Source organism: Pelmatolapia mariae, linkage group LG15 (assembly GCF_036321145.2).
Source record: "Pelmatolapia mariae isolate MD_Pm_ZW linkage group LG15, Pm_UMD_F_2, whole genome shotgun sequence".
Lineage (NCBI taxonomy): Eukaryota > Metazoa > Chordata > Actinopteri > Cichliformes > Cichlidae > Pelmatolapia > Pelmatolapia mariae.
In genome coordinates, this window is record NC_086240.1 from 9,648,686 (window position 1) to 9,663,335 (window position 14,650).

The following is a 14,650-nucleotide window of genomic DNA, read 5'->3' on the forward strand; positions in this document are numbered from 1 at the left end:
TCTAACATGCAGAGATCTGTATGATCTGTTTCATAGAGTCTAACCAGCCTGTACAGGTAACAACAACAGTCACTGCATCACTGACACACAAACTTCATCTCTGTCAATAACAACATTCATACATGGAATAAAAACACATCAGTGGATCATTGCTGGAGCTGCCTGGACTTCAGTCTTCAGGATCTCAACCAACAGCATCGACATGCTGCTCCAGATGTCTGTGCTCGACATGTTTGTGCTCCAGATGTCTGTGCTCCAGGTGTCTGTGCTCCAGATGTTTGTGCTCCAGATGTTTGTGCTCCTGGTGGAAAGGCTCTCAGTTTCCTCCTTGAAATAAGTGTTTATATTGTTGACCCACTATTGATCATGTGATGAGTCACATGATCAATAATGGGTCAGCGACATGCTTTCTTTCCCTCTCAGGTTTAAATATCTGGGACTCTCCACCGTTTGATTTTAGAACTGAAGAAGCTTCTCAGATGAAACGTCTTCAAGAAACTTAAATAAGTCTTTTTTCTTTCCAAGCTCCTTAGATCACATGACCTGGATGACTGAGAACCTACAGACATATTGACCTGGTTTCTAGGTTACATGACAAGTCAGAGGTCAGCGACTGCAACTCAGTTACTCCTGTTAATGTGAACTCCCTGAGTGTTTGTGGTTTACCTCTCAGACTGACTGAAGATGATGATGGAGGAAGAGGAGGACAGAGCAGAGTCTGCAGGGTCCAGCTGTCCATCTGTGAGGAGTGACCGGTCCAAAGGTGAACCTCCAGCCTTCAGTGGTGAACCTGGACCAACGAGGTCAGAGAGCTGTGATGACTCCTTTACATGTTTGTGTTTCCTGGATAAATCTGACCTGAAACATCCTCAGATTGTTACAAAGATTCATTAAAAAGAAAACAATGAAAGAGAAAAGATCCAAATGTTCGACTTGGTCATTTGCTGTTTGAGGACAGTGATGCTCATATCTGTGGGGAAAGTGTGACCTGAGTGGGTTCATGTTTGTCTTTAAAGAGCTGCTCTGATTCTCTTTGTGTCTGATCTGTTAAACAGTCTGAGAGTCACACAGAGACCCAGCAGCTAAAGCCTGGATCATACTGGCTGCTGTTACTCCATCAGGACAACACTGAACCACAGTGGTGTGGATGTAGTGGATAAATCCCACCATACTGATGCTCAGATTTAATCACAGGGAACAAAACCAGATGTGACCTTCAGATTGTGACCTTTGGAGTGGACGATGCAGATTTCAATAGAGAATAAATGTTGTTGTTTTTCAGCTGTGAAAAAAGAATCTAATTTTCTGAACTTAAGAATTTATGATGCTGGAAAAAACATGGAGACTATAACACAACATTTCACTGTATTCATAGAATGAATGTAAAACTGTCAGACATTCATTAAATATGCAAAATGTCTACAGAAACATCAGAGGGTCAGATGTGAAGCACTCAGTGATTTTGATAAAATGACTCATCAGTTATTGATCTGTACTACACTGATCTACCACGTCAGTAAAGCTGCTGTTCTGGTGGTGGAGGGAGACCTCGGATCATGTTCTGGTTTTGGAGCAGTGATCTGCTGATGGTTCCGTTTAATGAGCCTCTTTAAAATCATCCCTGACATCACCACTGAAAGGACGTCCATAAACTTAGTAACAATGAACCATATTTTTACAATCTGAGAGTTTAAAACTTGACAAACTTGATTCAGATGAAGTTATTTGAGCAGAAGCTCCTGGATCTTTATCCTGTGCTTGAACTAATTCTTCATGGTTCCTCCACAGAGTGGACCAGCAAAGCTCAGAGGTTCCCAGTGGTCAGTCTGCCCAGCAGCATCAAACACAGCTGGACTCCATATTTATGGTCTGTACATGTACAACAACTACTTTACATCTACTCTGTTCACAGTCATCTCCATGCTGCTCTTTGTAGACCAGTGGATTGTCAGTGTGTCCAACATGGATCTGATGTTTGGCTCCATGATTTCAGTCTGATTGCCTCATTCATAAATATTCTGTTCCAGCTGCTGGAGGACATCATCATCACTTTTGTGAAGGACGAGCTGAAGAAGATCCAGAAGGTTCTGAGTCCAGATTACCCAGAATGCTTAGAGAGTCAGAGGAGCAGCAGCAGAGAGGCATTTGTGAAGATCACAGAGGACTTCCTGAGGAGAATGAAGCAGGAGGAGCTGGCTGACCGTCTGCAGATCAGTAAGAGGATTTATCTAAAGATTTAATAGGATGGATAATATTTAGTAATGTCTCAAGACATGAAAAGCATGTGTTAAGTAATTTCTTAGGTGGAATGAAATTGTCATCGGTATTGTGTACAAGAAGAACTAATTTTTTTTTTCATTCAGAACTTCAAGCTGCAGTTTGTCATCGTAACCTTAAATTTGCTCTGAAGAAGAAGTTCCAGTGTGTGTTTGAGGGCATCGCTAAAGCAGGAAACCCAACCCTTCTGAATCAGATCTACACAGAGCTCTACATCACAGAGGGAGGGACTGCAGAGGTCAATGATGAACATGAGGTCAGACAGATTGAAACAGCATCCAGGAAACCAGACAGAGCAGAAACAACCATCAGACAAGAAGACATCTTTAAAGCCTCACCTGGAAGAGATGAACCAATCAGAACAGTGCTGACAAAGGGAGTGGCTGGCATTGGGAAAACAGTCTTAACACAGAAATACAGCCTGGACTGGGCTGAAGACAAAGCCAACCAGGACATCCAGTTCATATTTCCATTCACTTTCAGAGAGCTGAATGTGCTGAGAGAGGAAAAGTTCAGCTTGGTGGGACTTGTTCATCACTTCTTTACTGAAACCAAAGAAGCAGGAATCTGCAGCTTTGAAGACTTCCAGGTTGTGTTCATCTTTGATGGTCTGGATGAGTGTCGACTTCCTCTGGACTTCCACAAAACTACAATCCTAACTGACCCTAGAAAGTCCACCTCAGTGGATGTGCTGCTGATAAACCTCATCAGGGGGAAACTGCTTCCCTCTGCTCGCCTCTGGATAACCACACGACCTGCAGCAGCCAATCAGATCCCTGCTGACTGTGTTGGCATGGTGACAGAGGTCAGAGGGTTCACTGACCCACAGAAGGAGGAGTACTTCAGGAAGAGATTCAGAGATGAAGAGCAGGCCAGCAGGATCATCTCCCACATCAAGACATCACGAAGCCTCCACATCATGTGCCACATCCCAGTCTTCTGCTGGATCACTGCTACAGTTCTGGAGGATGTGCTGGAAACCAGAGAGGGAGGACAGCTGCCCAACACCCTGACTGAGATGTACATCCACTTCCTGGTGGTTCAGGCCAAAGTGAAGAAGGTCAAGTATGATGGAGGAGCTGAGACAGATCCACACTGGAGTCCAGAGAGCAGGAAGATGATGGAGTCTCTGGGAAAACTGGCTTTTGATCAGCTGCAGAAAGGAAACCTGATCTTCTATGAATCAGACCTGACAGAGTGTGGCATCGATATCAGAGCAGCCTCAGTGTACTCAGGAGTGTTCACACAGATCTTTAAAGAGGAGAGAGGACTGTACCAGGACAAGGTGTTCTGCTTCATCCATCTGAGTGTTCAGGAGTTTCTGGCTGCTCTTCATGTCCATCTGACCTTCATCAACTCTGGACTCAATCTGCTGGAAGACCAACAAACAACCTCCTGGTGGTCGAAATTATTTAGTATACCAAAACTACAGTCTCTCCACCAGTCTGCTGTAAACAAGGCCTTACAGAGTCCAAATGGACACCTGGATTTGTTCCTCCGCTTCCTCCTGGGTCTTTCACTGGAGACCAATCAGACTCTCCTACAAGGTCTGCTGACACAGACAGGAAGTAGCTCACAGACCAATCAGGAAACAGTCCAGTATATCAAGAAGAAGCTCAGTGAGAATCTGTCTGCAGAGAAAAGCATCAATCTGTTCCACTGTCTGAATGAACTGAATGATCGTTCTCTAGTGGAGGAGATCCAACAATACGGGAGTTCAGGAAGTCTCTCCACAGGTAAACTGTCTCCTGCTCAGTGGTCAGCTCTGGTCTTCATCTTACTGTCATCAGAAAAAGATCTGGATGTGTTTGACCTGCAGAAATACTCTGCTTCAGAGGAGGCTCTTCTGAGGCTGCTGCCAGTGGTCAAAGCCTCCAACAAAGCTCTGTGAGTAAATATGTGATCATACCTTTAGTTTTAAAATGTTGATTAAAAGTGGTCATAGATTTCTTCCATGACAGATCCTAAAACCATGAGCCTACGTAGTTGTATAGTATAAAAGAAAAAAGGAGAACTTTTGACCACAAAATTGTAACTTGAATGAACTTTTGATACAGCCTTTAAACACTTAAGGAGCTTAAATGTTTTGATCTATGAACCCACATTAAACACTCTAGTTAAACTCTAAAAACAGAACAATCTGTATGTCTGCAAATGTATGTGCATTGATGTGAGCATGCGTGGAGATCTGAGGTTGGTTGGTAGGATGGACCCATGTGCAGAATCACATGTGTGCTAATATTTCTGTGTTTGGATTTTGGGGAATTTGGTTCTTTTGTCGTTTCTCTGGTATGTAGCCTTGTGCTGGTTCACCTGAATCAGGGGTGTCCAGGCTGCTGGGTGTGGTGTGTTGATTGTTATTTATTGATATATATTATTTCTGTTCTAGAATTTATTAAAATATCAACATTTTAGTAATTTGGGGTAGTTTTTTGTTTATTATTAACAGGAACACAGTTGAAAGTAACTGCATTGTTGGGATTGTCTAAATAATTAGTAGGAACTACTTCTTTCACCTGTCACAGCAATGTGTGAAATACAGCTGTAAAAATGCTTCACAGCTGACGTGTGCTCGCTCACTCAGGTGATGATCATAAGCGAGTCATGTGTGAAGATATTTCAGCTCCACAAACTGCCAAGATGCTAGTTATGAGAAATGTGACAGAGGCGAAAACCTCGTCCAACACAAATAAAAGTAAATGTTAACACAGAGTAGTGCTGCAGGCAGATACTATCCCTGTACAGAGGGAGGAAATATGAAGCTGGCAGTGTTTTATAGCACGGTTGCTAAACTTTGTAAAGTGACTTAAATCCAGGCTCCGGTTTTTTTCTGTCTATGTTTAAATGATGGGAATTTACTGCATCTTTAAAACTGCAAATCCCATTTGTTTAAATTGTAGAGCATTTAAAGCTATCTATAGACTAGCTATTTTAACAGCAGCTGTTGGCTTAAAGCAACAAAAATACAATTCAAAATATTTAATATAAGAAAGAGAGAAAATAACTCCATCCATCCATCCATCCATCCATCCATTTTCTTCCACTTATCCAGGGCCGGGTCGTGGGGGCAGCAGCCCAACCAGAGAAGCCCAGACCTCCCTCTCCCCAGCCTGTCCGGGGGAACTCCAAGGCATTCCCAGGCCAGCTGAAAGATATAATCTCTCCAGCATGTCCTGGGTCTGCCCTGGGGCCTCCTCCCGATGGGACATGCCCAGAACACCTTGCCCAGGAGGCATCCTTGTCAGATGCCCAAACCACCTCAACTGACTCCTTTCAATGGCCTTTCCGGATGGCTGAACTTCTCACCCTATCTCTAAGGGAGAGGCCAGCCACCCTTCGGAGGAAGCCCATTTCCGCCGCTTGTATCCATGATCTCGTTCTTTCGGTCACTACCCACAGCTCACGACCATAGGTGACGGTAGGGACATACATCGATGGGTAAATTGAGAGCTTCGCTTTTACGCTCAGCTCTCTCTTCACCACGATGGATTGGTACATGGTCCGCATCACTGCAGCCACACCTATTGTTCTCCCGCCTCCTTCTCCCATCGCTCGTAAACAAGACCCCAAGATACTTAAACTCCTCCACTTGGGGCAGCAACTTGTCCCTGACGCGGAGTGGGCACTCCACCCTAAGGACCATATTCAATATAATTGAATATTTTAAAATTCAGGTTTTTTATGTCAAACAAAACATCATATTTTCTTATGATGTCTTGTTTTGATTCTGAAGGAATAGTTTTCATCAGTATCGCAGATACCAGCCTGAATTTTACTTTGTATTGGACCAGAAAGGAAATCAGTGGCATCACACGTCACTTACAGCAACTTCAGTACCACTTCATTTTAATAAACTGGGGGGAGGTGCACCAAGATTCAAAATGATATAAAGAATTATTTTTAACTGTAAGGTTGGAGAAATCTGTTGTTGGAAATTGGAAGAACAGGTCATCTTAGAAATCAATTGTAGTTTTATTCAGGCGCCTTCAATCTGTGATCACTGTTGCTTTGCATTGTAAATGCTACTATTACAAAAGTCACAAATATTAGTGTATGTGTGTGTTATTGGGTCATAAACCAAAAGGACAGAATCTACCAGCACCTCACCGATTTCTACTTGAAAGCAACAAAAAAGCAATAAAGCTGTGATTTGTTTTGTTGATCTTGTCTCCCTTCCCCCTTGATTTCAGACTGAGTGGCTGTAACCTGTCAGACAGAAGCTGTGAAGCTCTGTCCTCAGTCCTGAGCTCCCAATGCTCCCATCTGACAGAGCTGGACCTGGGTAACAACAACCTGCAGGATTCAGGAGTGAAGCTTCTGTTTGCTGGGATGAAGAGTCAATACTGCAAACTGGAAACACTGAGGTCAGATCAAGTGATATCTTTTTTTTTTTTCATCAATTAATGTCATCTAATCAATTTCATTTGGAAAAAATTAACAGTTTGTATGTTTTGTTTTTTTTAAATGAATCCATCCAAGTCACAGTAAACTGCCACATTTGTCTTTTGTAACATGAGGCAATAAGGATTCCAGCATGTCCCGAAACAGTGTTGAAATATTGTAAATGTAGTAGCTCCTCATGGCACCATGAATATACTTTAACACAAGTGTTTCATGTCTTCTTGTCATCTTTTTTTTTCAGACTGAGTGGTTGTAACCTGTCAGACAGAAGCTGTGAAACGCTGTCCTCAGTGCTGAGCTCCCAGTCCTCTAGTCTGAGAGAGCTGGACCTGGGTAACAACAACCTGCAGGATTCAGTACTGAAGCTTTTATTTTCTGCAGTGGAAAGTCCAAAGTGTACACTTGGAATTCTCAGGTCAGGATTCAGTCTTTTCTGATGATGATTTAAAACCTGAATCAAGGCGATAAATGGCTTACTCATTTACAACAGACATGATTTGTCAAATCACCTTATATCTAACCCAAAGGTCCTGTGTTTTACTACTTTGATTTTGTAGTAAAACACAGGACCTCTTAATATTTATCTAAGAGAACATATACGTTCAAGTTTCAGCACAAAAATATTTATCAGATTTTTTTCCCTGAATCATGTGTGTTTCCTCCTGGTTGGAGCTCTAGCAGCCTGTATCAGTGAATGTGACTAAATGAAATTACTGCCCCTGTCAGGAAGAGGTCTGAGTGACACACAAAACAGGAAATATGAGCACTGCATGTGTCTGAGACGACACAGATACAGACCTGAATGAGACACTAACTTTGTCTCTGAGAGATAACTTTTATTATTAAATACACTTCATTTCTCATCTGTGTAGAGAATGTAGAGTTTGACATGCTAATATTACAAAATGCAAAATCATACTGAGTCACAAAGAAATTGTTTTGGAGTATTTATGGTTCCGCTGATGAACTTGTTCAAACAAACCAGTAATTTACACAGAAACAGCACAAGTGAAACTTTTTCGGGGGACTTGCCACTAATCTTGTCCTGGTACACCTCACTGCAGCATTAAAAACTGTTGATCACAGTGAACACATTGTTAATATTCTCACACATTAACATTATTCATGTAGTTCCACAGAGTCCTCTGCTGGGACCAATCATTTTTATGTTTTAATGTCTGTTTTGTATAATGTCTGTAGACTACATTTAGATAGTGACATTAAAATGTATTCAGTTGAATTACAGTCCACAGAGTCTGAGTCAGATAGATGGAGACTATAGATTTAGTCTGGGTGGATAATCAGTGTAAGTACACTAGGAGTAAAAGGACCTCTTTACACAGCCTACACCTGGTGTGGTAGACCCCAGGTTTTATGGACCGTGTGCTTAAGTCCTGTGCTGCTATGATTAGTGCCTGTGCCGTCTTTCAGTTCAGCTTTGTCGAGCCTCTGGTAGGATTTTTGAATGTCAGACACATTTTTTACATGACCTGTGTAAAAACAAATCAGTAAACACATTAGGCTGAAGTAAGATGCACAATTTGAAAAGTGGGGCACAAAAAATGTTGCTGCTTTCTGGAAAGTGGATCTAAGAAGACCCAATGGAGAAAGTGAAGAGAAAAATCAAAGATTAAGAAGAAAATGGCAGAGGCAGTTTCTCTTGGACTGCCTGCAGACTCTAGAAGCAGGGATGATTGGAGAAAATGTAAAGAGGCCATATGATAATGTAACGCGGTAAAGGACCAGGGCGCCTGACTGCAGCTTCATAGACAATGAGCTATCAGAAGTAGCTTCGACTATGAAGCCTGAGTGTGTGAATAAAACACAGGAAACCAAAATAGAGCTCAAAAATATATTATGTTTGTTATGAAAATTACATAGACAGATGTACAAATAAAATAAAGAAAAATATATGCATATATATCACAAACAAAAATAATGTTGACAATACAAAACAGCTTATTAGGTTCCAAAAAGAGGTGGAATGTGGTTTAGTCCAGTGTGAGATTTAGTTTAGTTCCATGGACCTGTGATAGCTCATGTGTCAATAGTTTAGTTCAGTCCATAGGGTTTACGATTCTACGGAGCCCCTCTGATGACATCCTCCAAAAAATAAATAAATTGTGGCCACAAAATACTACTTCGTGCCCTCGAAATACTTATTTGTGGCCACGAAATACTATTTCGAGGGCACGAAATAGGTATAACGTGCGCACGAAATGCTAATTTGTGGCCACGAATTGGGTGTAACGTGGCAATGAATTACGCATTTGTGGCAACGAAATAGATGACGTGCGCACATCATATTGATACAATTCCTGGACAGCTGTGTACAGACATAAGCATAAGAGTAGGCTAAACCTATACACCATGGCCAGAGACAATATAATTGAGTTTTATTTTTGTCATGGTCTGCGTGGCAGACCGTGGGTGTGTGGGGAAGGAGGACCCAAAATGCGGAAGTGTGCGATTAACGCAGTGCGTTAATTTACAGTGAAGTAAACAATACACAATAATAGGTCTGGGTCCCTCAGACCCAGATCCCTGACAACTTTAGGCTGGGAATGAGCTACAAATGCATTTTGAAAAGCCCGGCACTGAAAGGAACCATTATTATGGAGAGACATTTAAACAGGATATTGAGAGCCCAGTTGCTTTGCAGACGTAAGTACGACCCGGACGCTGGGATAGATTTTATTGTAAACCAACTGCAAGGGCTGGGAAGGATCACGGTTATTGGTCAAGTGTTTCGTGCCCACAAATTAGCATTTCGTGTGCACGTTATACCTATTTCGTGCCCACGAAGTAGTATTTTGTGGTCACAATTTATTTATTTTGTGGACCATGTCATCAGAGGGGCTCCATACGATTCCTACCGCAATGTAGCGGTGGTCGGGTGGCTCGCCATCCCGCGCTGATCAGGGCTGATCGCGGGGGGGAAACCTTACCTAAAAAAGGTCAAAAACAAATTATCATTCACAGAAGAAAATGAAACAGCATTCTACTGCTATGACAAAATAAATAAATCCATAAATAACAAAGTCAAGTAATTAATGCCATGTTTCGTACAACAATCAATAAACCATCATCACTTTATAATGAATTTCATTCAAAATACTATTACAAAACAATATAATGGGTCCCATCAAAGTATATCAGCAATAAAGCTAATAAACGTTATCCAAAGTTAAACTATTTAGAAAACAAAATTCAATTCAAGGTGTTGCGCAACAAGTTAAATAATCTAAATGGAATTTAACTCAAAAGTCTCATAGGCCGCTTTGGCATTTAATCAGAAAAGTAACAAAAAACATCCGAAACGGACAAAACTACAAAAATCAAATCACTCGTTCAACTCTAGATACGTTAATTTAACATTCGGCCATAGTGGAATAAACAAAAACAACAATATTCAATAAATAAAACTAGTAATTACACTTACTGTCACTAGTCTAGCATTAGCTTACCGGCGTTTTAGAATGCGCGACCGCGGCTCCGCATTTTCATTAATTGTGACCAAACAAAACAAACAAATAACTCACCGTTGAGTCGATTGTGAGGTGGTGTAAAGATGAATGAATCGGCCGGGTTATTGCACGCTGTCAACTAGTATGCAGTGTAAAATTTGTCGATATCTGACAAGTACGCCAACCACAGGAACAACAGCAGCCAGAGGAGCAGGGAACGTGCAGCTGATTGACCCGGAACTTATACAGAGTTCATTCCCGCCACAATAAAGGGACTGGCGGAAGTGGGGTCAGACGTTACCATGGTTACAATTAACCAGGAGATGAATACTCTGGTATTCTGGGAATAGTAGGAGTGAGAGATGCCAGTAAATGATTTCAAGGATGAATTTCAGAGAATCAGGGCTAAGAAACCAAAGCAAGTGGGGAACTACAAACATGTGGACAGACTCATAATTAGGCCAAAGACACATTAAAGGAATAATTACAGGTTTAGAAACAGGGATGGATATGAAGGAGCTTAGCATGAATTTGCATTGAGGAAAAAATAGCAACAAGCATCAGAGGTGAGGAAACAGTTAGGAAAACTAAAAGGATGTACTGGCAGGAATACTGCAGTACTTTAGGAAGAACTACACCAATTCAGAGTGTGTGGAGTACAGTTAAGAACATGAACGCAGACAGGAAACAACAGCAGTTGTCTTAAAGTAAATTCAGACTCTTTCATTAAATGCAGCTGGTTGAGTTGAAAACAATGGAGAATGATTCTGTTAAGTTGTTTATTCTCTATAGAAATGGAGCAGAAGGAGCACATGCAGAGCTGGACGTGGGCTGTATATACATGCGTGTATCTGTGTTGTCTGTGAGCAGAGCAAACAAAGCGCTTTGATTCTCCCACAATAAGGGAAATATAAATGTAGTTTACATAATACATATTAAACAGTTACAATAATAACGATACTGTTAGCTTCAACAACAACTCCTCTCGACACACATTAACAGGTCGTGCTATAAACTAATAACCACAAAGGTCCTGACAGGTAATAAACCTGTTATTACTTACAGTGGCTTCATAAACGCACTGATGGAAATGTCCAGTGTATCATAAGCCAGCCAGTCTTGTTACTGCAATTAACTTCTTCACCATGAAGTGTCACCATCAGGCTTCAACAGCAGTTTCCAATATTAATAGTATTAATGAGCTACAGGTAGTGTGGATGGGAAAATGTAGAGATGCTGGCCAAACAATCTGATCAAATCCACAGTGGGAATAATTGAAGTGATGACTTCCACGTTGTTATGGTACGCCGCAGGTTCCAGCCCTGTATTGCAGCCCTAAACCTAACCTTATCCCTAAGCCTAACCATAACCTTATTTGTAACCTTAACCAGCACTTTAATGACGTGAAATAGTGTTTTCCCAAGCGATTTTAAGGGAAAAGCGAAGATGTGTAGATTGAGTCCAAATGGTTCTCATGTGTCCGCAGTTTTCCGATGTCGTGACGTAGGAACGCGTTGGGTGCCCGAAAACGTAATATGTTGACGATTTGTCACCTAGCGTAAAATGTTATGCTTTGGGAGTGAGAACGTGTTGGGTTTGTATTAGCCATCTTAAATGATGAAAATGAATGAGCTGTTCCTGGTTAATATTCTGTGTTTGCTAACAGTATTACAGACCCAGGCCTAATCTGTCATCTGATGACACGTTCAATATCTCCTTATTTATTGGTTAATAATCCACTAACATGTTTTAATGCATAAGTTCATGTGATTTCTGTGTGCTGATAACATCCAGTCTGTTCTGTGTGGAAATAAAATAACTCAATGAAACCAGACGAGGTCGTTTCTGGAGAAGTTGTGGTGGGATTGTAGCTCCTGTCAGACTCAGTCTATGACTCGCTGCTGCTGATACAAAGTTGGAGGTAAACAGGTCGGCTAAAAAAGCTGAAGGGAGATGGCTCATAAACAAGTGACCGCCACTTTATTAGGTCACAGGTGTACTGTACCTGAGACAGCGGCCACTGTGTACCTAATAAAGTGTCAGCCATGTTAAATATGTTTCCAAGAGGAGAAAACCAGCTGGCAGCAAAGGCAGGGAGGTGTCCTTTCCACCTAAAGAGGAGAGGAATATAAAGATAATGAAGGTCACAGTTTGAATCAGTCATATTTCATTCACTACAGTGATGTACTGATCTAGGATCAGTCCAATCATCAGCAGTTTGATCCACGTATGGATTGAAGTGTATTTGTGAAAATGTTCCTTTATCAGTGTGTAACAGTGTGTGTGTGAGAGCCATATAATGTCCATGTGTGCATGCTGCCTGCTCTGACCCCTCCTCCTTTCAGGGTGGAGCCTGCTGGAGTCCGATGGTTGAGACCAGGTCTGAGGAAGTGTAAGTGTGTTTTTAATGGGATTCATGAAAACAAAGCAGCACACATTCAACCATCTTCATCATGTCAGGAGTCATCATCAAAGTGTCAATCAATGAACAGATGATGGATCAATAACTGCAGCTGGATTGTGTTTGTTCTCTCCATCAGATTCCTGTCAACTCACAATCGACACAAACACAGTGAACACAAACCTCCAACTGTCTGACAACAACAGGAAGGTGACACATGTGGAGGAGGTTCAGTCATATCCTGATCATCCAGACAGATTTGATCTTCCTCAGCTGCTGTGTAGAAATGGTCTGACTGGTCGCTGTTACTGGGAGGTTGAGTGGAGAGGAACCGTTCATATATCAGTGAATTACAGTAGAATCAGACGGAAAGGACGCAGTGCTGACTGTGCGTTTGGATTTAATGATCAGTCCTGGAGTCTATACTGCTCTAATAATGCTCCTTGTTCTGTCTGGCACAATAACAGAGAAACATCTATCTCCTCCATCTCCTCCTCTGTCTCTAACAGAGCAGCAGTGTATGTGGACTGTCCTGCTGGCACTCTGTCCTTCTTCAGAGTCTCCTCTGACACTCTGATCCACCTCCACACCTTCAACACCACATTCACTCAAACTCTTTATCCTGGGTTTTATGTGAGTTCTTATCCTCCTGGTTCCTCAGTGTCCCTGTGCTGAGTGTAAAGAGTGTCTCCTGTTAGAGAAACACTCTGACTGTTGAACAGTTCAGTCTGTACTAGGGATGCAACGATACCAATTTTTTCAAACCGATCCGATACCGATACTTGGATCTGAGTACTTGCCGATACCGAGTACAAAAACCGATACTTCTACCACACACAAGTTAAACTTAACCAGTAGTAAAGAAACGACCCCAGACAACTCTTTAACACAAACGAAACGTTTACTGAACGTAAGGACAGAGACAAATACTGTACAACACATCCCTTTTTTAAACTCAAATGATATTCCAATTCCTTAACCAAATGAAATACACTGTATAAATGAAATAATTCCCTTTCAAATTATATTAAACAACCCAACTTATGTTATCACCTTTTGGTAAGTGACTCACTAATATACACTCCAAAACACTTTATATAAATCCACTAAACACACAATATTCACACATGGGCTCCACACACTCACATTCACACTTGTTGCAGGCCTGTTTGCTGCTCACGCCGGACATGGAGAAAAATCCTCTTCTCCCCAGTAAGAGCACAAAAGTCTGACTTACAGTTCGGTTGCCCGGTAGGTCGCCGTTCACCAGTCCGACACTAAATCCACTCCCTGCGGACCCGATGCTGTCTCTGCTACAGCACGTTAGCGAGTCACTGTCCAGCTCTCCGACAGTCCATGGCGGCTGCCTCCTTGGCGAAGCCAAGCAGTCCGGGCTAGCCTTTAGCCTCGGCGATCGTAGCTGGAAACACAGCACGGTGGTGCGACCATTGAAACAAAAAGTCACTTCACCCACACTCTGTTGTGAAGCTCTCACACGCTCAGCTTTGTAGTCACACACTCTTTTGTGCTAGTTAACCTCAGTAAAACTAGCCGAGTCTCTCACTTTGGTTCAGCAAACCTCGTGCATCTCTCCATGCCGTTCTCTTCTCCTCCTCCATTGCAACAGATACACAGGTCCCGTTTTATGCTACCTTCACGGGCCTCCAGAAAATTAGAACTCTGAACAATATTTTAACTCCCTTCAGAGTTACATACCATAAAATAATACTTTATGATTAGCATAACAGTTTGATTGCTCTAATTACCTGTATTTATCTTGTGACATATTACAGGGCAAAATTACATTCAGGGTACAGTTACATCACATAACATCAACTGTGAACACCTTATGTTACCGTGGCGTTTAAGTCCATGGGAATTATGAGTATCCACTCCCAAATTCCCATCCGGGCTACATTAGTATCAGTTCGCGGTATCGGTTAACTTTTACGAGTACGAGTACGCACACATTTTACAGTATCGGCCCCGATACCTGATACCAGTATCGTTATCGGTGCATCCCTAGTCTGTACATGTGTAACAGGGTCAAAAATCACTTGTTATAATTACACAAAATGTGTTATAAACCCCCAAACTGTTCCTT

At 41.9% G+C, this 14,650-nt stretch overlaps 1 protein-coding gene across 1 annotated transcript; it reads left to right on the top strand.

Annotated features, from left to right (window-relative positions):
* The first annotated feature begins 679 nt into the window (after window positions 1-679).
* LOC134643107 (NLR family CARD domain-containing protein 3-like) lies at window positions 680-13,221 on the top strand. The gene is made up of 8 exons (XM_063495335.1): window positions 680-803; window positions 1,789-1,867; window positions 2,028-2,214; window positions 2,364-4,164; window positions 6,468-6,641; window positions 6,920-7,093; window positions 12,491-12,537; window positions 12,686-13,221. Exons 1-8 carry the CDS (start codon window positions 685-687, stop codon window positions 13,219-13,221), a joined length of 3,117 nt encoding a protein of 1,038 aa, XP_063351405.1. The 5' UTR covers window positions 680-684.
* Window positions 13,222-14,650: the final 1,429 nt, after the last annotated feature.

Excerpts from the sequence above, each read along its gene's own strand:
- LOC134643107 (XM_063495335.1), top strand. The coding sequence starts at position 685 with ATGATGATGGAGGAAGAGGAGGACAGAGCAGAGTCTGCAGGGTCCAGC. Across the intron at positions 2,215-2,363 it reads GGCTGACCGTCTGCAGATCA|AACTTCAAGCTGCAGTTTGT; the intron begins GTAAGAGGATTT and ends TTTTTCATTCAG. Across the intron at positions 12,538-12,685 it reads GAGACCAGGTCTGAGGAAGT|ATTCCTGTCAACTCACAATC; the intron begins GTAAGTGTGTTT and ends TCTCTCCATCAG.